A 26,031-nucleotide genomic window follows, 5' to 3' on the forward strand; every position below is an offset into this window, starting at 1 on the left:
TACGGGGGGAATACAATAGCATTTTGGCTCTCCAGGAATTAGCATCAGTTCAGAGCTAGAGTCCAGTAATCCCTGAAAATTTTGGTTATTTTCCTTTCCCGCAGTACATACTCACATTCATCAGTGGCTACAGGCTACTGGCAGAGAAAGAGTGATTACAAGAGTCTGCTTGAAGCATTGGTAGACAAGTGGGACAAGCTGGATAAGGGGGATAGCAGAGAAGCTAAGCATGTCTGGCTGCCAGATAGGAATGTGAGGAAGGCTCTCAGAAAGGGGTCATGAGAAGCAATTGCTTCTGGACAGCTACCACCTCTGGGGGTCTGCAGCCAAGTGTCTGGTGGTGGGCCTGGGGTTGCTGGTGGTCAGCAGGGCTAGCAGTTGGGAAAAACAAGCTGGATGCAGAGTGGAGGCTGAGGACATGCAGTCTTCCAGGAAACTGTGTTCCTTACCTTTCAGTAATAATCTGGGAGTATTGGCTGCCACTTCACTCCTGCTTTCTTTTTTTTAAATTAAATTTATTTATTTATTATTTTTGGCTGCGTTGGGTCTTCGTCACTGTGCGCGGGCTCTCTCCAGTTGAGGTGAGCGAGGCCCACTCCTTGCTGTGGCGCGCGGGCCTCCCACTGCAGTGGCTCCCCCCGTTGTGGAGCACGGGCTCCAGGCGCTCGGGCTTAGCCGCTCTGTGGCACGTGGGATCTTCCTGGACCAGGGCTCGAACCCGCGCCCTGCATGGCAGGAGGACTCCTAACCACTGCGCCACCAGGGAAGACCCCACTCCTGCTTTCTAAATATCTTACAAGGTCCTCTTTTGGTTAACTCTAACCAGGAACCATATAGGGCAGAGGATTTGGGGAAACATAATTTCCACTCTGGTTTACCTAGTCTGTTAGTGCTCCAAACTCAGGGAGAGCCAAATATATGTATGTAGCGCAAAGTTCAGGGTCTCTAGGTGGAGTGCAGTCTTGCTACTTATTGCTCATGTGGCTGCTTATGATTCCCTGATTTACACCCCAGCTTCCCTCGGCTCCATGCACACCATGCAACAGTAGGGCAGTATCTTGTAACAGGATACGGGGGATCACAGGGGAGATTGGCATCTGACTTCTCAAGAGCAACTCTGGAAGCTAGAAGATGATGTAAAATGTTTTCAGAATTCTGAGAGGAGATTTATTATTTCTAGCAAAGGCAGAGTAACTGGTTCCAGACTGGTTCTAGATGGAGAAGCTGGTTCCCTCCCACTATAGATAAATAGAAAATTGGACAAAATATATGAAACAACTATTTTCAGACATCGGTAACAGGAAGTGGGTTTTGGAGATGATAAACATCCCAAAATGTGTGGCGTAGCTTGGAGAAGGTAGAACTGTTCAGCTCAAAACTGGCAATTATATTCCCTTGAAAACACGGTATTAGAATTACAGGCTATATCAAAGAAAGCAAAAACAATATTGTCCCGGGATTTGAAAGCAGCCATTTTACTAAAGAGGTACCATGGCATAACAGGGGTCATCAGCTTTCAGATTCTGGTTTGCTGTATTGGGGTGGTCACCATTAAGTTATCACCACATATATCAGGTTTCATTTTGTCAGTACCTCACTTGTGAATTGATTAGGATACAGTTCTGGCTGCTATAGTAAAGACAGAAATAACAATGATTTAAACAAGATAAAAATTTATTTCTCTGTCACATAACAGTCCATGCATTAAGCAATAGAAGACTGATAAGATGATTCCACAAAGTAGGGGACCTTGGCTCCTCCTATCTTATTGCTCTGCTATTTTCAACATGGGGCTTCTATCTCACGAGTTAAGATGGTTGCTCCAGCACGCACCAGTATGTCTTCTTTCAGGAAGGAGGGAAGAGGAAATGGAAGGCATGCCTCTACTCTTTAAGGGCACAATTCTTACATTCCATAAAGCACACCTTAGTCACATGTCCACACCTTGTTGTTAGGGAGGGTGGATAGTGCAGCCTTTAGCTGGGTGGCCATGTGCTCAGCTAAAGCTCAGGAGCTCTTTTACTAAAGAAAGGAGTGGAGAATAGATATTATGGAACAAGTAGTTTCTGCCACAACTGCCGTACAAGAAAATAACTTCTATAAGACAAAACAGATAGGATCTAAGGAGAATCACTCCTAAGGGTAAAAATGGGAGGAAGGAAAAGAAAAAAAGAGAAAAGCAGGTTTCCTGGGTAGGAAATGAGCCCATCCTTAGATACCTAAGTGAGAAATCCTGTGAAACTGATATAAATTTTTATATTGTGTGTCATGCAAGTTCCTGCTTACATTTTAAAATTCCATTGCGTCACCTCTCAGCTATCCTTAAACAGTTTGTATCTCTTTTGGCATTTGCCATGTTGTAAGACATTCTGTGTCATTCCTAGCTTTGTTAACTGTCTCAAGGTGACTCTGTATGAGAAGCAAAATAGTTAAGAGAGCGCCCCTGATGCTATCGTGTATATATAGGTGAGAGGACCTGATGTCTGAGATTTGCTTCAGAATACTCCAGCAAAAAATAAGCAGGGGGAATAGATGAAACGAGATTGACAAAATGTTGATTTGTTGAAGATGTGTGATGGGTGCCTGGGTGATCATAAGACTATTTTCTCTCTTTTGTGTCTGTTAAAAACTGTCCGTAATAAAACAAAAGTCCAGTCCCTGAAGACAGCCAGACCTGGGTTCAAACCCTAGTTTCACTACTTACTAGCTGAGTGGCTTTTCCTCTCTATAAATTCAGTTTCTTAAAATGGGAAATGTATAGGCCAATAGGGTTCTTACAAAGATTAAAAGAGACAAAATTTGAGGCATCTAACAAGGGCTAGCCCTTAGTAGTTGTGTTAATAAACGTGCCGACTTGCAAGCAACAGAAACTGACTTTGGTTATGGCTAATTCCTCTGACACGCAGATGTTAGTATATGCAGAAGAGGTAGGGCTTGAGCTGGGATCTCTGATTTCTAGACCTAGAGCGTTTTCTATGTTACCACATTTGTCCAAAACCTTACCTTGGTTTGGCGCTTTGCAACTTACGCCTTCAAACTTACAGGATCTTAGTTTGGGTACCTGCCTGGAACTTAGGTCACTCGAGACTGTAGGGTGGCCCTGGGCTGAGGGGTGGTCAAGGGGCGGAGTTACCTCACTGACGTTCGCTGGCCGCACTGCGTGTAAGTTGCTAAGTGGAAGCTGGCGCAATACGGGGTTTACCCCAAGCAGGCGCGGATCAACCGCCGCCAGAACACACGTGTGTCCTCCCTGTCTCGCTCATTGCCGGGATAGTGTCGGGCTGGCAGCCCCAAGCTGGCTCCGGGCTGGCCGCTCGGCCAGCCTCCCCCGCGGCCCAGCACGCGCTTGCCCAGCATCCAGGCTCCCGGCTCCCGCGGTTGGGCGAGTCCCACTCCCGGTCCCTCCCTTCCCCGCAGTAGGGGGCGGGGCCACGGATCCCAGGCTCGTGATTGGCCGAATTGTAGGCGCTCCCTTTCTCCGACTCCTTCCGCGGGGTGAGAGGTCAGTGGAGCTCCGGTCTGCAGGGGCAACAATGGCGGGTCTCTGTGTCGGGGAGGCAGCGCTGGTCACAGCAGGACGGCGTGGACGGCGGTGGCCGCAGCCACTGTTGCGGAGCGCGGCGCTATGGACCCTGAAGGTGAGGAGCGCCGGGACTCCCCGTGGGCCTGGGTCTCACTGGGCTCCCAGCCCCGCACCGCCAGGCGGTGGCTAGTGCTGCGTAGAGCGCTCCGTAGGTGTCCGGGCGACACTCGGCGCCGGGTTCCGCGTCGGACCGCGCCCCTAACTCCCTCTCCCTCCGGAGTTCGCCCTGGAGCGGGGCAGAGCCGGCGTCCTTCGCCCCAGCTGTTACTCGGAGTATCATGGAGGGCCGAGCGGCCCAAGGAGCCTGTAGGCGTGAGTTTTCTGCTTTCTCGGGAGCGGCTGACAGCCACCTGGCTGTAATGTACGTGCATTTCCCGTGCTCCCGCTCTTCGGCCATGAGGTTTTGGCTTGTCTTGAGCTTTCCAGGTGTATTTTTAAGGGTCCTTATCGTTTCCATTTTCTTTTGCCTCCTTCCTGCTTTGAAGGGACACTAAATTGCTATTCAAGTAGAGTTAGGGTTTTGAGTTTGTCTCACCTTTTAAAGTATCATAAGATGTCAGGATTGCTACTACCTTTGCTTGAGTTGAGAGCCTATTTTAATTGTATTATATCATTATATACTGTATATGCATCTTGTGAGTATTTCTCTTCTCTGTAGTGGTTAGCCTGATGTTTGTGCTCTTCTAAACACATCTCTGCACTGTATGTTCTAGGGTTTTCATGGTGGTAGCCTTGACTTACACGTTGGAGTGTTTGTGTGTGGCTCTTAACACTTTTTGTCTTCAACATGGAGTCTCTTGTAAGTTCTAAACGAAGACTACCTAACTTACTTTATTAACAGTTTAAGTCACTTGAACAAATTATTTAAAATAAAGGTTTCTCTGAAAACCACCTGTTATCTTGCTTTTAAAAAAACAGGCACGTAACTTGATTTATTGTCATTTAACTTTTAGAATTGGAAGACACGTTAGAGATGATTTGGTGCATCCTACTCTTTTAAAGAGGAGGGAGCTTAGTCCCAGGTGAGAAATGTTCAGCTACAGCTGAACATGGAAGTGAAAGTAAGTCTGCAGGTGCATTAGCTTAGTGTCAGCTTTAGAATGCCCACTCTCAAAAAACCCAAAGTTTGTGTGGGCACACAATTTATTGTTTCTTAATCTTTAGTGTTCTTTCATCTTTTAATCTTTTTTGGCCACATCACTTGCAGTTGCAAAACTCTGAATGCATTTATTGATGTGTAGGAGGCAGCATGGTGTGGTGGGAAGGCATGGGCTTTGGAGTCACACAGATGAAGTTTGGTATATTAAATAAGTCATCTCTTTGGACCTCCGCTTCTTCCTTTCAGCTGTTTTTTTTTTTTTTTCAGCAAGTCTTTCTCTACTTCCTGTGTTCCATCTCTATGAAATGAATATAATTTCTCTTTTAGAAATTTTAGTCTGTTAAGGAGACAGACAAGTGTGAAATGCTATTAGGGGAGAGGTCCTAGTGCTGTATAGAAGAAAATAAAATGGAGGGATTTGACCAAGTCTAGATTTTGAGCTTTGTGTCCTAGATACTGTTCTGGTGCTCTACTTGAATTAATTTATCCAATCCTCACAACAGCCATATAATCCCCATTTACAGATGGAGAAATTGAGGCACAGTTTTATGTGACTTGCTCAAACCATGCCTAAGGTAAGGGAGTTTTCCTTTGGAAGTGAACGTTGAAACAAGTTTTGAAGGACAAAGTGACTTTTTTCTAGGCAAAGAGAGAAGAAAGAGGTGAACGTTATATGTGAGAGAGCAGCACGTACAAAAGTCCTGGGCCGGAGGGCATGGCAAGGTAGGAGAACTGAGAAAAGGCTACTGAGGCTCTGGTATTGAGATTAGATGGTGCTGGGGAGGTAGGTAGGAGTCAGACCATGCTGGGCCTTGCTGTAGGCCGTGCTTGGTTTTATGGGAAACCATTCATGTTGGAGTTGGGAGGAATTATTACACTGACATATTTTAGTGTGGAGAGGTTGAGAGAGAAGGAAGTTGTTACTCTGTTTACTGCTGTACACTTATTGTACAACATATACACTGATTTTTCTTACCCAGTTTCTTCCTTTTAATGTGTTGGCAGAGCCTGCATCTTGTCTACTTCTGTTTTCTTTCTTTTTAAAAAAATATTTATTTATTTATTTGGCTGCACCGAGTCTTAGTTTTTCTCTTTTGTTACTGTTTTACAAAAGATGCAGTGATAGTTTACATCTCATTGGTTGCTATTAATCTGGCACTTTGTGAAAGTTATAGTGTGTAAGAACAGTTCTATGGCAGTGGGATGGTTAGGTTTCCTAGAAGCAGAGCCTGAAGAGAGATTTTGTGCAGGTGGTAGTAGTTGAGAAGAATGAAGAAAACAAGCTAGAGCAGGGGAAAAAAATCTAAGCAAGGAAGGGGATCCAGATGGAAACTAGATTCAGTTTCATCCCACAGGGGAGCCCTGGAGCGGTGGTTCTCAAAGCAGGGGACTCCAGCCAGCGGCGACAGCGGCAACAGCAGCATTACCTGGGTACTTGCTAGGAATGCACATCTTCTAGCTCTACCCTAGACCTGCCAAGTTTGAAAATCTGGCGTTAGAGCCCAGCCATCTGTTTTAACAAGCCCTTCTCCAGGTGATACTGATGCACAGTTAAGTTTGAGAAGCACTGTTCTAGTTCAGCCCTGTGCAATAAACAAAATGTGAGCTGCAAATGTAATTTAATATTTTCTAGCACTCACATTGAAAATTGTTTTAAAAGGCTAAATATTAATGTACTTTATTTAACCCAGTATATTTAAAATATTTCAATATATTAATGTAAAAAATTAACAAGGTTTTTTTTGTTGTTTGTTTGTTTTTGGTATTAAGTCTTCAAATCTGGTGTGTATTATACACTTGGAGCACATTGGAATTTGGACTGGCATATTTCAAGTGCTCAGAAGCTGCCTGTGGCTAGTGGCTGCCATATTGGACAGCCAGCCCTAAAGCACAGATTGCAATACTAAATTGGACCCACCTTGAGATGAGGGGCGGGGGCAGCCTTTTGAACCCTGTGTGAGTCAGTCATTGGCTGTGGGCTGGGAGGGATGTAGCTCCCAGGCTTGATGGAGAACTCCTGTCTAGTTGAGGCAAATGGGGCAAACTAGGGAGCAGGTGTGAGCCATGAGTAGGATACATGTACAGAGTACACCCAGAGTACACCAACTGGGGGCCTTCACCACCCGGTGAACAGGTTCTGGATGTACACCAACATCTGCTACAGGTGGGGTGGGAGGAATGGCCTGGTTGGGGAGCTGTAGTGGAATGAGGAAGTTTTAAAGTTGATGTATATAGTTCTCTGGTGTTCCAGCTTTTACTATGGAGGCAGAGCTGGAGAATCTTGAGTTTTATTCCTCCAGTTTTATTGAGAAGTAATTGACATGAATCTTGAGATTTGATCATCTCTCTCAAATGTTACGTATTCAGCTTAGCTTGTAACAGAAGGTCTTGGCAGACAGTTGAAGATTGGGATGGCAAGTGAGGTCCTGAAGGCTAAATAGTCAGTGTCTGTGAAGGAAAAGCTGTGCTTAAGTGAAAAAGCCTGACTTCCGGCAGTGTTTTTAAAGGGTTTTTTTTCTGGTCACTGTGGTTCTGTTAAAATGCTGGAAGAAATATTTGGCTGGTGCGTCCCAGCTCTGTGTCGTGAAATGTGAAAGAGCGGACCTTCGCCTGGAAGTTTTGAAGATGAAGCACTATCAAATATTTACTTTTACTTGGTAAGAGCATGTTATGACTCCATTAATCCACAATTTTGAGGATGGTTTCTTTGAAGCATTGGTTGGCCAATAAGTTTGTTCGGGGTTTTCCATAACATCTTATAGTAAAACCCGAATGAACTTTTTGGCCAACACCAATAGCATGCATCCTGATAATGAATTAACCTGTCAACAGAATTGTTTTAGTATTATACACCTGAATGCCGCTGTGGTTATGTTAAGAGGAATACTTTTGGTTTGGCAGGATTAGTGTTTAAGTTCTTCTTTAAACATGAGTCTAGTGGATTTACCAGTTTGGGCTGCCACCTGAGGCCACATCTAGAATGTGAAAGTAGGTGGTCTCCTAGTTAGAAAAGGGCAGTCCTTGTTGGCAATGGCCGGAAGGCATGTGAACAGTTTGTGTACAAGCTGTACCCCTTTTTTTGGTTAACAGTTATTGTATGCTTACTTCAACATATGCAAAACTGTGCTAGGCATTTTACACATTCTCATTTAATCCTCATGGCAGCCTTATGTCCTAGATAAGTAGTTTTTATGCCCAGTTTATATGTGAGGAAAATTATGTTTAAGAAATGTCAGAGCCAGCATTTGAACCGGGGTCTGAATCTGAGTCTAGATCACAGCTCTTATATTATTACTTTTATGGGAACTCCGAAATGGCCTGGTTTTATTTATTCATTTATTTCTTTGTTTGTTTTTTTTATGGCTGCGTTGGGTCTTCATTGCTCCCTGCGGGCTTTCTGTAGTTGCGGCGGGTCTTCATTGCTGCCCGCAGGCTTTCTCTAGTTGCGGTGAGCGGGGGCTACTCTTCGTTGCAGTGTGTGGGCTTCACATTGGCTCTAGGCGCGTGGGCTTCAGTAGTTGTGGCTCGCGGGCTCTAGAGCACAGGCTCAGTAGTTGTGGTGCACGGGCTTAGTTGCTTCACGGCATGTGGGATCCTCCTGGACCAGGGCTCGAACCCGTGTCCCCTGCATTGGCAGGCGGATTCTTAACTGCTGTGCCACCAGGGAATCCCTGGCCTGGTATAATTTTAAGAAAGAAAGCTACAGCTGCATAATTGGATTTAGTTTTTGTGTAATAGCTTCCATTTTCTTGGTGCTTTACCATTTATAAAGGCTTGATTTTTTTTTTTTTCAACAGCCCTGTAGGAAAGCAAGGGAGGTGTCATCTAGTACATTTTATAGATGGAAGCTGGAGTCCAGAGAAATTATTTGCTCAATGTTTCATACCTATGAAGCAGTGGAGCTAAGAGTTGATCCAGGTCTTGTGGCTCTGAAGGTCGTGCTACTTCCCACGTGCCACATTGTTAGCTGGCATTTCTTTTCTAAGTGTGGAAAATATTGGAAATCTTTATTCTTGCAGAAGAGAACCAATGCAGTACATTATTGGGAAGTCATTTTGCATACACTGACCTTTCTCCTTTTGGCTGTCATAGGCTAAATAGTCTTTATAAATAGAGTTGATTAAAGTTTCTCCTTTGAACACACTTGTTCTAGGAAGTATCTTAAAAGAATTTTGGACTGAGCTTGTAGCCATTTTTTTATATGCTTAAGAAAAATAACATTAAAAATGCTATGTAGAGGTCCAAATTAGCAGAGTTCTACTAACTTGTCCCTTGTATTAAAAAAAAAAAATTATGTTGTAGCTCTACAAAATTATCTGATTTTTGACTTGTGTTCTTTATAACTTTGAACTTCCATGAAGGCCTGCCAGGAGTAAACAGGAACACAAGAGAGCCGTTGTGGGGCTGACTGCAAACCAGTTTGGACTTGCTGTGGGAATGGCCCAAACTCTTGTTTTTCCTCAGTAGTTTGTTCTGATTGCTTGTACCGTTTCTACTTCTAGTTTCTTGGCTCACTAGGGGCATCTATGTTTTTTTAATTTTGGGGCCACATTATCACAAATTCACATGTGTACAGCTGTATGCTTTCTTTTTTTGGTAATGGTGGTAAAATATAATCTGTTAGATCTTCAGAACCAACTATTTAAAAATAGTAATAAAAAGATTTTAAAAACCCCAGTTTGATCAGTTAGGTAGTGCTAGTTCTTCTCCTACATTTTGGTCAGGTGTAATTTGTAAGAGTTGATTTAGTTTTAAGAACTGTGTGGTATAGACATTTTTGAGTTTTGTGTTATTGGTAGTTTCCTGAAAGTAAATGTGTGTTAAATTGAGTCAGCTGACCCAAACATTTCTCAGAGCTTGAATTGTTCTAGGTTAGAAACTGTTCTGTTGGGACCAAGTTTAGCTTAGTCCATTTTTCATGAGACCATCTGATGAGATAGAGTCCTGAGGTTTTTATTCCCAAAGGTATTCTAGAAACTTAATTCATATTTATTCAGATCTCTGAAATTAGCTCTATTTCCACCGAATAGCTCAGCGTTTGTTGCTCTCGGAGCAGTTCAGCAGTGAGATCCGTGTCACCATCCTCTTGGCCCACATGTTCAGTTTGGATTAACTGCATATTCTTCATAATTGTCTGATGCTTGCACATGTTAGAATCCCTGTACTAAGCTCTTGATTTTTGAATATTAGTGGTGTAGGTTAGTAGGGACCTTAGAGAAAACTCATCTGAGCTTTCATTTCTCAGTAGAGGGTAGAGGAGTTAAAGTGGTTTGCTCAAGTCCTAGAAATAGTGTCAGCTGAGCTAGGGTTAGAACTCAGGTTCCTTGGTTTCTTCTCCGAGAGTTCTTTCCCAGGCGGTATTCTGGGACGTGTTGCCTTCCCCAGACATAAACATCGCTGTTTATTCTCTCTCTCCAAAGCTAATTAGAATACCTAAAATGTCTACCCCAGATTGTGTTTTGTCTCTGGAAGACTCACATTTGGTTTTTGCCATCAGGAATCAGTTACGCCCTTTATTTGTTAGTGACTAAAGACACATGTATGATTTTGCCTTTTGTAAAAGGATATGTTGACGTGTTCCTACAACAGAACGTTGTGTGCCTTATGATACTAGGAAAAATTTGTAAAACTGTAAACTGTTTTGTTTCATTTTATAAAATTGATAGGAAGCTGGTATGCTATTTACTTTCTTGTGTAAATAGCCTAGCGCTACCTTGCAGCGGAATAAATGTGAGAAATTCCCAGGTAGGTTTTGCTTTTCTTTATATTTAGAGTTTGCTTTCTGCATTGGCTGAGGCTGTAAACACAAGATATGATTTTTAGGGGAGGGAGTATTATCTTTATCCTATTAAGTTTGATATAAGAGTAAAGTTCACAGATTATAGCTATTCTGCTGAGGGCAGTGGAAGACTGAATTTTTATTTGAACACATAGGAGTGGTGAGACCCCCTTGGTAGATTGTTTTTTACCCCAAATCATATCTTTGCACAGATGTTATTGTTAATGTGGGAAGTGCCACTATTTGTATTATCTCAAGATAAAAAACTTCAGAATGCTTTTAATAGATCTGTGCTTAAATCTTGTTACTCTTGCAGCCTAGCCCTTGTGACTTGAAAATTTAAAATTCTTGAGACTCAGTTTTCTCATTTTAAAAATTGGGACTAATACTCTTGAACTCACAGGGATGCTTGCATGACTATGAGAGTGAGTTTTGTTGCTGTGAAAGAGACACAGTAATAAAGTCAATTTTCTTCCCATTCTCAGTTCATTGTTCATCATCAGTCCTTTTTACTTGGTAATGTAGGTTTTGTTTTGTAAAGTGTATCTTTCTTATCTACTACATTCACTTTTGCATAAAGATTACATTTTGTAATTTGGGGCTATATATTTCTAAAAAAATAACTGTATACATCTTTTTCATTTTAAAATATAATAAAAATTTTTTGCTTCGTATTTGAGTTATGATATTAGAAAATTCTCTGACGTAGTACCTGTTGCCTTTTGCCCCTGTCCACCCCCCCCCCCTTTTTTTGGGCTGCGCTGGATCTTGGTTGCTGCTCGCGGGGTCTTTAGTTGCAGCGAGCAGGGGCTACTCTTCCTTGAGATGTGTCGGCTTCTCATTGCGGTGGCTTCTCTTTGTGCAGAGCATGGGCTCTAGGCGTGCGGTTTCAGTAGTCGCAGCACATGGGCTCAGTAGTTGCGGCTCACGGGCTCTAGAGCACAGGCTCAGTAGTTGTGGCGCACGGGCTTAGTTGCCCCTCAGCACTTGGGATCTTCCTGGACCAGGGATCGAACCTGTGTCCCCTGCATTGACAGGTAGATTCTTAACCACTGGACCACCAAGGAAGTCCCCCACCGCCTTTTTTTTTCTTGGTCTACCTTCATCAGTGACTACTGGCTAAATTATTTTCTTAAACTTTGGCTATAACCTTTATTACTGATTATTCTTAATGTTTTAAAGGCTTAAGATATACTTTTTTTTTTTTTTTTTTTTTTTGCGGTACGCGGGCCTCTCACTGTTGTGGCCTCTCCCGTTGTGGAGCACAGGCTCTGGACGCACAGGCTCCGGACGCACAGGGTCAGTGGCAATGGCTTACGGGCCCAGCCGCTCCACGGCATGTGGGATCTTCCCGGACTGGGGCACGAACCCATGTCCCCTGCGTTGGCAGGCGGACTCTCAACCACTGCGCCACCAGGGAAGCCCCCAAGACATACTTTTTCCACAAACATTTATGGTAATGAATTAGAAGTGAACTTGATTATTAGTATTACCTTTTCATTTTTATTTGCCAAACCACGTTTATACCAGAATAAGTAAAATAAGAAATCATGTTTAAGACATTAGCAAATAAAAAATAATATTTTGTTATTTTTCTGGCCGCTGTTAAAATTGAAGCTCTTTGAATGCCAAGTCACTTGTTTTATGTTGTATAAAGTTCTGCATGGTATGTGACATTCTGATCCTGCCATATTAGTCTGCATGATCAGAAAGACCTTTCTTCTAATTTTACTTGACCCATTGGCTCTTATTCTACTTTTCTGGAGATTGTTTTGATGCCTTTGGTTTCCTCATGTGTGCCAAGGGGATGTGTCTAGTTATGATTTACCTTCTATAGTTATGGTATGTTGCTTAGAACTACATATATTGATTGATGAAACACTGTAGCTAGAAGCATACTGGAAGAATTACCCTGAAAAATATTTACTTGAAAATAAACTTGAAAATGAATGAACTTGAAAAATAAAGTTCATTCAAGTATCTGTAGTTTATTTCACTTTCTTTTTTTTTCTTTTGATAGCATGTTCCACATTATTCAAGACAGCATTTAGTGGTGTCTCGTAGTCTCTGTTCAGCGGCATATGATTCTAATGAAAAAGTAAGTATTTAAAAAATACTTTTAACGGTTAAGTTATAATGGTTTTACTTTGTTGTCTCCATGTTATGTTCACTGGGCAGATTAAATTTTATTGATGCTGTGTAATTATTTATTGCTCTACATCATAGGTTTTATAAGTGCTCAATCTTTGTTCCATTTTTCATTGTGGGCCACAACCTGAGTCTTTAAATTTTGTATTTTTACCTATACCACAAATCGAATAAATTTACAATGTGTTTCCCTTGTTTTCAGCAGGATCACTAATACAACATTCTTTCTTAGACTAGGCAGTTGAGAGATTTTGATTAAACTATTGGGTTTTTTTTTTTCATTTACTTAATATTTGTAAGATTCATTTTGAATGACGGCAATTATGGGTATTGTAAATTTTGGGACAGGGAAATTCCAGTTAAAATCTTGATACATGATAATGTTTGAGGCTTGTAAGAGGAGAGATAAAGGAACTAGAAGTGGTGATTGGAGGTAAAACATGATTTGGTGACAATAAAGGCATCAAAGAAGGCAGAAGAAGAGTTTTGGTTAAGATGAGATGGTTCAAGTTAAATGTCATTAAAGTAGAACTAATATGAATGATCATCTGAGAATGAAATAGTCTTCTAACTTGTCGGTTGACATATGCAAAACTACTCAAAAGAATCTGGAGGCTCGGGGAAAAAAAGGGTGTATATCACTGCAGTTCAAAAGAAATATATTGTGGACACAATTGTAGGGCATATGTAATTTTATGTTTTCTAATAGCCACATTAAAAAGAAACAGGTGAGGGCTTCTCTGGTGGCGCAGTGGTTGAGAGTGTGCCTGCCGATGCAGGGGACACGGGTTCGTGCCCCGGTCTGGGAAGATCCCACATGCCGCGGAGCAGCTGGGCCCGTGAGCCATGGCCGCTGAGCCTGCACATCCGGAGCCTGTGCTCCGCAACGGGAGAGGCCGCAACAGTGAGAGGCCCGTGTACCACAAAAAAAAAAAACAAAAAAACAAAACAGGTGAAATTAACTTTAATGTATTTTATTTTATTTTATTATTTTTTATGTTTTGGCCATGCCACAAGGCATGAGGGATCTTAGTTCCCCTACCAGGGATCGAACCTGTGCCCCCTGCATTGGAAGCACGGAGTCTTAACCACTGGATCCCAGGGAAGTCCTGGCATTGATAATACAGTGTTTAAAACTTGCACCATTATACTCTGGTTATGTCATATCATGGTGTGTTTTGACACAAATACCGAGGTGTGAACTCTGGCTTTACTGCTAGTTAACTTTGCCGGTGACTTAGGCAAGTGATTATGCTTCATCAGACCTCAATTTTCTCATTTTAAAATTGGGATTTTATCAAAACTGACCTCATAGGACTCTTACGAGGATTAAATGAGGTAGTACGCAGAAGGGATTTTCCACAGTACCTGGCATATAGGTAATGTCAGCTGCTTAATATTATCCTTAACTGTTTTGTTCATTCAGTTTTGTACATTTGGAAACGGAAGCTTAAAACCCACAATAGTAAGTGTAAGCTGGGTGTAAACGCAAGACTGTCTTTCTCCTGAGCTGGTGGGTTTACCCACTGTGCTGTACTCCTTCTCGGAAGTGCTTGGTGAGTGACTCGGGATCTAGAGTTCTGCCGCCATTCCTCCAAATAACAAGTGGAACAGGCCAGCTCAGCCTTTCTCTTGGTCCCTGAATGGAGAGAAGTGTCCTTGCTGGTTTTAGATGCCAGCTATGATCTAAACATAGGGAAGGGAAAAAAGGAAGGAGGGGTAGAGAGAGAACGGATTAAAAGAAAATAACTTAAAAAAATTCTCATGAAACTTCCAGTGTGTTTTTTACCCCATGACAGCAATAGCAAAGGTATAAAACAGTTGCTACACACCCCAGTGTTCATAGCAGCATTATTTACAGTTGTCAAGACATGGAAATAACCTAAGTGTCCATCACCAGATGAATGGATAAAGAAGATGTGGTATATGTACACAATGGAATACTACTCAGCCATAAAAAGGAATGAAAATTGACCATTTGCAGCAACATGGATGGACTTGGAGGGCATTTTGCTGAGTGAAATGTCAGACAGAGAAAGACAAATACTATATGATATCACTTATATGTGGAATCTAAAAGATACAACAAACTAGTGAATATAACGTAAAAGAAGCAGACTCACAGATACAGAGAACAAAGTAGTGGTACCTGTGCTGGGGGCAACATAGGGGTGCAGCAGTGGGAGGTACAGACCATTGGGTACCTCAGTACCCAGTAGTTTACCTCAGTACCCAACAGGCTTAAGGATGTATTGTACAACACAGGGAATATAGCCAATATTTTGTAACAACTGTAAATGGAAAGTAACCTTTAAAAATTGTGTAAAAATAAAAAATTAAAAAAGCAAACAGTTTCTGCAAAAGTTCTTTATCTCCCATGGTACCTGAAAGCCCCCTGGCTTCAAGGATTCAGGTTCCTGGCTTAAAGGTGTTGTTTTTGATTTTCCTCTTAGAGTATCTTCGGAGTGTCTTGTATACGGCTCTCCAGATACAGGATAAAGTTCCAGGTCTTTAAATGATATGAATGAGATGAAATGAAATGAAAGAAGGTCCTTTCTTAATCCAGCCTTTTTACCCCAGCTTTATTTGCCACAGTGCCCACATACTTGTTTTGTGCTTGAGCTGTCTTAAAAATTACTTGTAGTTTTTCAGTGCTACTGTCTGCTTTCAATGTCACTGCCTTAACGCATGCTGTTCACTCTCTCCCTTCGCTGCACTTAACACAGCTGTGTTGTAGCGCTTAACACATTTTGTTGTGATTGTGCCATATTGTAGTTATCGAATGCACTTGATCGAATGCACTTGATGTTCACCTGTAATTGTTGATGTAGAGGGAGAGATTGGTTTAGGGAATTCCCTGGCGGTCCAGTGGTTAAAACTCTGTGCTCTTATTGCCAGCGGCCCAGGTTCAGTCCCTGGTCTGGGAACTAAGATCTCACAAACCACATGGTGCGGCTCTCCCCCGCAAAAAGTTGGTTTAAATTTACTTGTATGGGGACTTCCCTGGTGGTCCAGTGGTTAAGACTCCACGCTTCCACTGCAGGAGGCGCGGGTTTGATCCCTGGTTCTGGGAACTAAGATCCCGCATGAAACATGGCGCAGCCAAAAAATTAAAAAAAAAAAGGCTAATTAAAAAAATTATTTGTATATACATTCTTTTATATGCATAGCCTACCTGGAAGAATATTCAGGAAACTAGTAGTAGTTGCCTTTGGGGCAAGGGCCTAGGTGTCCCTACAGTGTGTCCCCTTGTGTACCTTCTAAATTCTGAACCATATTCATCTGTTATTTAGTTAAAAGAAAATCTTAGGTATGGAAGATTAATTGATATTAGCTTTATTGAGCTTGTGTACTAATTGGTAATCCATTAATAGTCCTATATTAGTCAGGGTTCTTCAGAGAAACAGAACCAGTAGGAGACATAGGGAGATTTTTTTTACTGGCTCACATAATTATGGAGGCTGAGAAGTCCCACCACAATCTGCTGTGGCAAGCTGGAGACCCAGGAAAGCTGGTACTGAAATTCTAGTCCAGGTTCAAAGGTCTGGGAACCAGGGGGGCTGATGGTGTATGTCCCAGTCCAAGGCTAGGAGAAGACCAGTGTTCCAGCTCAATCCGGCAGGCAGAACTAATCGTCCCTTCCTCCACTTTTTAGTCTGTCAGGCCCTCAGTAGAGTGGATGATGCCCACCCACACTGGGGAGAGCTGTCTGCTTTACTGAGTCCACTGATTCAATGTTAGTTTCATCTAGAAACACGCCCACAGACACCGCAGAAAAAACGTTTAATCTGAACACCCTGTGGACGAATCAAGTTGCACATAAAACTAACTATCACAAGCCCTGAACAGAGATGAATAGAAATGTGTGAGGTGCAGTGATCATTTTGGTACAGATTTATCCCTGTTGGAATCACACTCCTGGGTTTGTAATCTGGTTTGTGGCCCAAAGGAGTGAATACCAATACTCTAGCTAACACCTACTGAGTATATATTATGTGCTAGGCACTACTCTAAACACTTTAAGGGTGTTAATATTCCCGCAGCCTCTTGTGGCAGGTGCTATTCTTACTCTCATTTTACATACCAGGAAATGAGGGTTCAGGAGGAGGACTTGTCCACAGAAGAACATGTGGTAGTGTTGGGATTCCAACCTGGACAGTTTGGCTCCAGACTGGCTCTTAACCATTATTCTGCTTCTTGGATAGGGATTAGGGTGGAATTTGTACTCCGTGTAATATTGTGATGTCAATAATTTGTTATATTTGCTGCACCAGTTGCTTAATGTGTAACTTCCAGTGTTTGTGCTGCTTTTATCAAATGTAGTCTGTTTAATACTTAATAAAAATTCACATTTTAAAATGCAGTTCAAGGAAGTATGAACATTTTTTTTCTTAGAATATGCTTATTGTTTAACAGGAATTTACCATGAGCAGATGAGAATAGAAAGGCAGATGATTTTATAGCCTCACGCCTGAGGTGAGATTAGGATATTTTAAGGGCCCATCTGCTCAGGGCTCTGAATGACTTAGGATTCTATCAAATTAGGAATTTACCAGTTTTAAGGTCGAGGCTTGTCTCAGTTTGGTGGAATAAGCCATGTGTGATATAAAGGTTAAATCAAGACTTTAAAGGCCTATTCCAGTTCTGAGATTCTGTGATTACCTGTTGGGTTAAAATATAGCTTTAAGTTATATGAGTACTTTTTTTTTTTGCGGTACGCGGGCCTCTCACCGTTGCGGCCCCTCCCGCTGTGGAGCACAGGCTCCGGTCGCGGTCGCGCAGGCTCAGCGGCCATGGCTCACAGGGCCCAGCGGCTCTGCAGCATGTGGGATCTTCCCAGACCGGGGCACTAACCCGTGTCCCCTGCATCGGCAGGCGGACTCTCAACCACTGCGCCACCAGGGAAGCCCAATATATGAGTACTATTAAGATTATATATAACTTTTCTTTTAGAAATATAACTAAAACTTAAAAAAATAGTTCCATTTAACGTGTAACAATTCACTAACCTAGCAGTCGTTGTGTACTAAAATGTGTTGCATCCAAATTACTTATAATTGTTTGTGTGCATTTCTTTAAAAGGATTAGCCTGTACACTTTTAGAGTAGGGAGAGAACCTTGTTAAATAGTTTCCCATTAGAATGTTATCAATTTATATATGTGGAAGTCAAGAGATTTCAATTTACAGAGATTGATTTACTTAGAGTCAAATAGATCATTAATGGCAAAGCTGGGCTTAGAAATTAGGTCTCTAGCCCCACACAGAATGGAACTTCTTTTTCTATTATATGGCCTCAGCTGTTTAAAAATTTGGTGGTTATTCAAACTTAACATTGTACTCAAATAGCATAACCTGCTTTGTCTGGGAATCTTTGGAAATAAGCATAAATAGTATCTGTTCTCATTTATCAAAAGTATCATTTAATGCTGTGGCCCAATCCCAAAGAGATAGAATATAAATTATATCAGACTTCCCTTTGATAAACATAACACTTAGAATTTCCCTGAATTTTGAAAATAATCAAGTAAATTCTCAAGCAATTTCTTCTAAAGTTTCTTAGTATTCTGAAATATCATTTGAAGATTATCTTTTGGCAAGAGAATTTAGTCCCCTTATGAATTATCTAACCTAGTCAATTGATGCTTTAAGAGGATAATTATAACGCCAGATACTACCAGGTGAGTTTAGTAGCAGCCTGGTTGTAAATGAGCATATGTATAGTATTTAATACTACTGTAGGAAGTAATGTTTATTAGGATCATGCCCAATGGTAATTGTGGAAAAGCTTGGTGTTTTCTGGTCCCAAAGCAAGAGTAACAATTTCTTACGTGTTTTTTCTCTTTTTAGACTTTTGATAAAATTCTTGTTGCTAATAGAGGAGAAATTGCATGTAGGGTGAGTGGAATTTTAATCTTATTTTCCATTTTACTCTGTGAATTTTATTATTATTAAATCCCTTTAAATATGAATTACTATTAATAGATAACATTAATGTACTTTAATATAGGTTATTAAAACTTGCAAGAAGATGGGCATTAAGACGGTTGCCATCCACAGTGATGTTGATGCTAGTTCTGTAAGTATATTTGCTTTGTTTGAATCGGGACCTTATTTTGGATCAAATAGAAAAAAAGTGAAAGATGTAGGTTTTTTTTGTTGGCCTGAAAAGGTACACAATTAAAAAAAATACCTGTTTTATTACTCTTGTATTAAGCAAAATGGGAGCATTATAATGTCCCCAGTATGTGTCTTAACTCTTATTTTCAAGGCTTTAAAAGCCTAGAATAGAATAAAAATTTGGTAAACTGATTCTGGTCACCAAGTACATTTAAGCAAAGCATGAGATAGATTCAAAGATTAATGAAATGTGTTTTTTTTTTTAAAATTTATTTTCTTTTATTTATTTTTGGCTGATTTGTGTCTTTGTTACTGAGTGCGGGCTTTCTCTAGTTGGAGCGAGCGGGGGCTACTCTGTTGCGGTGCGCGGGCTTCTCATTGCGGTGGCTTCTCTTGTTGCGGAGCATGGGCTCTAAGTGTGCAGGCTTCATTAGTTGTGGCTCGTGGGCTCTAGAGCGCAGGCTGAGTAGTTGTGGCGCACGGGCTTAGTTGCTCCGTGGCATGTGGGATCTTCCCTGACCAGGGCTCGAACCCGGTCCCCTGCATCGGCAGGTGGATTCTTAACCACTGTGCCACCAAGGAAGCCCTAATGAAATGTTTATACAGTGCTGCCTTATGGGAGCACATTTCCGCACAGGATAACTCCACTGTCACTCGGGATGCTGTAATTGTTTAACCTTCCTAAATGCTTTACCATGTGCAGCTGAAAGTTTGATAAATCAATGATAGGCTAATGCTAATTAGACATGAACAAAAGAAGGTATAGCGTAAAGCAGTGACTGATATATAATTTTATTGGGGATTTTTATCAAAACAGGCATTTTTAGCAGTAATAAACTATGAATGAGTAGAAAAAAATCCCATGGGAAAAGTGTATGAATTATTGGAACTGTATGACATGAAATGTAAGTAGTTGTACTTTGATATAAGTTACTGTTTTTCATTCTTTCACACAACTTCTGATAACAGGACCTATTGGTAATGTCAGCTTTTATCGTATAGTAATTTAATGCAAAGAATTTTCAGTCTTTGTGATTTTAAAATTTTATCTAGAAGTATGTTGTTCCTGTTGTCTTATTGTGACTCTCTTCCTTTTTTAAAAAGCAAAATGGAAATGATTGCAAGCTACTCTAATTTCCCCAGAATAAAGGTTAAGTATATTATCTAGTTTATTTGGCTGGTACATTTAAAATATTTATCCTTTACTTTAAAAGTAATTAAGCAGTTAAAAAAACTTGTTTTGCGTATATACTGTTTGATTTTTTTGAATATTGGTTTCTGGCTTCTTTACTAATAATCTGTTTTAACTGTGATAGTTTCAGTAGTTTATATTCCTCACAAAATATTCATGAAATAATGAGAAAACTGTTGCTTTAATGTCATTCTTGATTGGTAAACTAAGGCATTTACCAATAGTAAAGCTACTTCAGAAAAAAGTTTGTGTTACTGTCAAGCCAGTAGTAGATTTAAAATTCACTCTTCTCATCTTGTGTTTATTTTTCAGTGTATTAGCTCAGGCTGTGTTTTCATTCATGGGTAAATTGAGAGAAAAATGTTTGAATTGTGGACAATCACTGTTTTTATTTCAAGCCTAACAACAAACTTTCACTTGTAATTTTTTTTTCATATCACAGTATATAGTTAATTCTCTATGCTGTGTTCTCATAGAGGTGACTGTCGGCATATAGCCAAGATTATTTATATTTCAGCTTTTTCCTATTTGTTTATATTTCAATGTGGTATTACAGAATAATCTACTTCTGTAAGCTGTTGCTCCAAAGAGCATGACTAACTTTTCTCACTGTTACATTTCTAGCTTTGTGGACAGTCACTTTCCAGACTTTGGCAAAACTGGTTTCAAAAGAGTTGGTTTGAGTTTTAAGTCTTTGTCATTTATCCTTCCTGAAGCAGAGGTGGTAGTTTTTATATTTTAAATATTTTTAGCCACTTTTTTTTTTTTTTTAACCAGAGATTATGATATATAGTTTAAAATAAGATTTGCCAGGCCCCACGGTGGGAAGCAAGCAGTGCATGCTCGGTCAAAACTTCCTCTTCATATGACCTCCTGTAAGTCAGTTTCTAGAAAGATACTATAAGTAAAAGCAGGATAATAATGATGGTTAGAATGTTCAAAGTTTGATTTAAGCCTTAGAAATAGGGCCAGATTTGCTATTTGGTTTCTGCTTCAGCCTCAAGAAAGACAAAAAGGTGAATTCCTCTAACAGCATATTTTGCTTCTTTAACATGTGATCACAAAGGTTACCATCATATCTAATGAACTGTATAATATCGGTATTATGAACAAGGCATGCTATTCAGATGTATTATAAATGTTTCAATATTGATTTTCAAGAGGTGAGCATTTTCACTGTTACTTGGAGTAAAAAAATCTTACATGCTTCATGTGTTAATTTCATAAATTGAAATGTAAATACTATTATAGTAGGAAAATACTGCAACAGTTGATTGTGAAAACTATTAATTTTATGTTAAAAACAACTAATTTTTAAGCAGTTAATCAGGGGAAGAAGACTAACGGTTATTACAACTATTAAGTGGTAAGTCACACAAAGAAGGAAAGCCAAGTAACTTGCAAACAGTGAATGTTGAATGGGAAAAAGTTGGCTTTTAAAGACCATTATGCAGTTTTCTTCCATGGGTCCCTTCCATTAAAATGGTGCATTCCCCCTCTTTTAAAATTAATTTTGGGGGGGTGAATCGTTGAATCCACGTGCAGGTTTTGTCCCACAACAACCTCTCATGTTACTAACATTTTTGCATTCACCAGTGAAAATTGCCTGACACTGTGATTACTTTGGTTGCTTTTGTCATCTTTGCTGTCTTTTGAGGAATCTGTTGGGTCTAACTGCTCCTTTTTGAATCTGCCTGGTTTTTTTTTTAAAGCACAGTTAATTTTATTTTTGGCTGCGCCATGTGGCTTGCGGGATCTTAGTTCCCGGACCAGGGATTGAGCCCGTGCCCTTGGCAGTGAAAGTGCGGAGTACTAACCCCTGGACTGCCAGGAAATTCCCTGCCTGATTTTTGTTTTGTCTTTTTTCTTAAGTATTTGAGTCCTTTCCTGTCTTATTTATAGCATACTTTTTTTTTATAGCATACTTATTTTAAAAGTTCTATCATTTTGTTACTTTACTTCAAGATCTTATGTATCTATTTATATTTCTGACTCTTCCTCACAATGGATTGTTTCCTCACATGTGTAGATTTTGTCTTGTGACCTCATATTTGGTATCTTTATCGTTGAACTCCACATGGTTTGGGTTGTCCGGGGTATCACTGACTAATTTTTATATTAATTTCTTGGCGCGAAGGTTGCTGAATTATGAGGATGGGGCAAAACCAGATGAAACTACACACACACACACACACACACACACACACACACACACACACACACACACACACACACAGACACACACAGACACACACACACCCTCCCTCTCTCCCTCTGTTAAATAGGCCCATGGTTTCTAATTTCCTGAGGAGACTTTTTCCTTTACTTTGAAGCATAGCTGATAATAAGTATGTCTTCTCCCTACTTAGTAGATTATTGAAACCCCACCCCCCTTCACTGAGGATGTAGTCTTTGTTGTGCCATGTGGGATCTAGCTCCCCAACCAGGGGTCGAACCCGGGCCCCCTGCACTGGAGCGTGGACTCTTAGCCACTGGAGCACCAGGGAAGTCCTGAGGATGTAACCTTTGAGCAACATGGCCTTATGTAGGAGTTTTCCTTCACATCTTCAGCTCACAATTGGTTCCTTTCTCTGAGAGTTAAAACTCAGTTCTCTAGGTTATTCAGATCCCCACTTATACTCTCCAAGATTAGTGGTATCGACTCTAGTGGATACTCTCTGGCTTTTAGCTGCTGCTTCGTTTTTTTTTTTCTCTTCTTCATTTTTGATCCCTAGGGATTGCTTGTGGTTCTTGTAAGCCAAACTGTTCATTTAAAGAAGTTTGTTATATTTAATCTGGGATTTTTAGGTGCTTCTAGGGAGGGTTTGCAGTTATCAGTCTAGTTCGCTTACTGTTGGATTGTCTTAAAATAGGATGATATCCTATTCTCTGCTGAGGAAGTTTTCTTGCTTTCTTTGAGAAGACTGACCCAGAGCAGTCTCAGAGTCAGGCTTTACCCAGGAAAACAGTTCATACGTATTGATGAGATTAGTGCAACTGCATCCAGAGGATGAGGCCAGAGTCAACAAGCAATGTAAAGTACTCCAGTGGGAAATGGTCAGGGCCAGAGAGAGCAAAATAGGGGTTAAGCCTCTTATCAAGTCATGAATTGTCTTTTATGTATCATTCTCCAGGCCCTTATTATTCTTTGAAAAGATTTGTGGAGAATGGTTTATGAGGGGAAAATGGTCCTAGTGGAAAACTGTATCCTGCTGGGATTGTGATAGGCATTGTGTTTTATCTGTAGATCAGTTTGAGAAATATCTTTATCTCAACTTTTTTTTTTTTTTTTTTTTTTTGGCGGTACGCGGGCCTCTCACTGTTGTGGCCTCTCCCGTTGCGGAGCACAGGATCCGGACGCGCAGGCTCAGCGGCCATGGCTCACGAGCCCAGCCGCTCCGTGGCATGCGGGATCCTCCCAGACTGGGGCACGAACCCGTGTCCTCCGCATCAGCAGGTGGACTCTCAACCACTGCGCCACCAGGGAAGCCCTATCTCAACATTTTTAAGTCCTCCTATACATGAGCATGGATATTCCATTTGATGTTGTTCCACTTATCTACGTTGCTTTAATTTCTTTCAACAATGTTTTGTAGTTTTCAGAGTATAAGTTTTGCACTTACTTTGCTGTATTTATTACTAAGTATTTTAATATTATTTCTGAGGCTGTTAGAATTGCAATTTCATCCTCATTTTTTTTTTTTGGCCTCACCATGCAGCTTGCAGGATCTTCATTCCCTAACCAGGGATTGAACCCGTGCCCCCTGCAGTGGAAGAGTGGCGTCCTAACCACTGGACTGCCAGGGAATTCCCTAGAATTGCAATTTTTTAATTTCAGTTTTTATTGTTGATTGCAGGTGTACAGGAATACAATTGATTTTTTTTTTTTTTTTGCGGTACATGGGCCTCTCACTACTGTGGCCTCTCCCATGGCGGAGCACAGGCTCTGGATGCGCAGGTTCAGCAGCCATGGCCCATGGGCCCAGCCGCTCTGCGGCATGCGGGATCCTCCCAGACCGGGGCGCGAACCCGCGTCCCCTACATCGGCAGGCAGACCCTCAGCCACTGCGCCACCAGGGAAGCCCCAGTTGATTTTTTAATAGTGATTTTGTGTCCTGCAACCTTGCTGAACTTGTTTATTAGTTCTAATAGTTTTTAAAAATATAATAGATTCCTTGGGATTCTCTCTAGAAGATCATGTCATGTGTAAAGAGAGATAGGTTTACTTCTTTCTTTTCTAACTGGATGCTTTTTATTTCATAGTCTTGCCTGATTTCCCTTGCTTTAATTTCCAGAATGATACTGAAAAGGAGTGGTGAGAGCAGACATCCTGTTTTGTTCCTCATCTTCGGGGGAAAACATTCAGTATTCCACACCTAAGTTTGATTTAGGCTCTGAGATTTTCATAAATTCCCATTATTAGGTTGAGGAAGTGCCCTGCTATTCCTAGTTTGTTGAGAGTTTTTGTCATGACTGGGTGTTGGATTTTTACAAATGCTTTTGCTGTGTCTACTGAGATGATAATGTGGTTTTTATCCTTTATTCCATTGATATGGTATATTACGTTAATTAATTTTTGGATGTTAAACTAGCCTTGCATTCCTGGGATAAATCACACTTGGTCATGATGTATAGTCCTTTGTGTATATTGCTGGATTCAGTTTGCTGGTGTTTTGTAGAGAATTTTTCATCCATGTTTATAAGAGATATTGGTCTATAGATTTCTTTTCATTTGATGTTTTTGTTTTTGGTATCAGAGTGATACTGGCCTCATAGTATAAGATGGGAAGTGTTCTCTCATCTTCTGTTGTTTTGGAAGAGTTTGTGAAGAATTGGTATTAATTATTCCTGAAATGTTTGGTGGAATTCACCAGTGAAGCCATCTGGGTCTGAGCTTTTCTCTGTGGGTAGTTGTTTGATTACTAATTCAGTCTCTTGTAGATTTATTGAGATTTTCTATTTCTTCCTGAGTTAGTGTCTATAGTTTGTCTTTCTAGGAATTTGTCCATTTCATCTTAAGTTATTGTTTATTATGTGATTGTTTATAGTATTTTTTTATCATTTTTATTTCTATAAGGCTGGCAGTAATGTCTCTTTCATTCCTGGTTTTAGTTATTTGAGTTTTTTCATGTTTTCTTTGTCATTTTAGCTAACGGTTTTCAGTTTCATTGATCTTTTCAAAGAACTGACTTTTGGTATCATTGATTTCTCTCTTTTTAAATTCTCTATGTCATTTCTATTTACACTAGTTTTTGTTTCCTTCATTCTGCTCGCTTTGGGTTTAGTTTGCTCTTTTAAAAAATAGTTTCTTAAAGTAGAAAAACTAGGTTGTTTTGAGGTCTTTTTAATATAGGTGTTTAACCGTTCATTTTTCTCTATTGTTTTAGCTGCATCCCATGTTTTGACATATTGTATCTTCATTTTCATTTCCGAAAGTAATTTCTAGTTGCCCTCTTGATTTCTTTGACCCACTTGTTATTTAGGAGTTTGTTGTTTAATTCCACATATTTATGAGTTTCCCAAGTTTATTTCTATTACTGATTTCTAATTTCCTTCTTTTTTGGTCAGAGAATGTGTTTTCTACTGTTTCTATCCTTTAAAATTTTTTGATGTTTGTTTTATGGACTAGCATATGATCTGTCCTGGAGAATGTTCCATGTGAACTTAAGAATGTGTATTCTGCTGCTGCTGGGTGGAGTGTTCTATAGATGTCTTTTAGGACTGGTTGGTTCATAGGGATATTTAAGTCATCTGTTTCCTGGCTGATCTTCTGGTTGTTCTATTCATTATTGAAAGTGGGGTTTAACCTGGTTTTAAAAGCCTTTAAAAAATGTTAGGTAGTTATTTTGTTTTGCTTAGTTTACAAAACTGGTGACAAATAATTGTGTATAGGCCTGCAACTCTGTGCATGAAAGCACCTGAATAAGGTAGGAAATAATTGACTAAAGGACTCTTGAGTGTCCAGGCCTAGAGATTCTTGCAAGGATTCTTTGAAATTTTCAGGAAGCAAGAAATTTTTTTAAGAAATTTTGACACTATTTAAATTGCTCTAGACTTAGAGAAAGAAAAATAGATTTCCATTTCTTTTTATGAAACCAGCATAGTAATTCAG

General features: G+C 40.4%; 1 protein-coding gene across 1 annotated transcript in view; it reads left to right on the plus strand.

Moving 5' to 3' along the window:
* Nucleotides 1–3,503: 3,503 nt before the first annotated feature.
* Nucleotides 3,504–26,031, plus strand: part of PCCA (propionyl-CoA carboxylase subunit alpha) — a 355,728-nt gene continuing 333,200 nt past the window's right edge. The window contains exons 1-4 of the mRNA XM_059995774.1: nucleotides 3,504–3,638; nucleotides 12,482–12,559; nucleotides 18,458–18,505; nucleotides 18,618–18,686. Coding sequence (XP_059851757.1) covers nucleotides 3,534–3,638; nucleotides 12,482–12,559; nucleotides 18,458–18,505; nucleotides 18,618–18,686 — 300 coding nt within the window. The 5' untranslated portion in view covers nucleotides 3,504–3,533. The remainder of the gene's footprint in view (nucleotides 3,639–12,481; nucleotides 12,560–18,457; nucleotides 18,506–18,617; nucleotides 18,687–26,031) is intronic.

This window comes from Delphinus delphis, chromosome 18 (genome assembly GCF_949987515.2).
Source record: "Delphinus delphis chromosome 18, mDelDel1.2, whole genome shotgun sequence".
In the NCBI taxonomy this organism is placed as follows: Eukaryota; Metazoa; Chordata; class Mammalia; order Artiodactyla; family Delphinidae; genus Delphinus; species Delphinus delphis.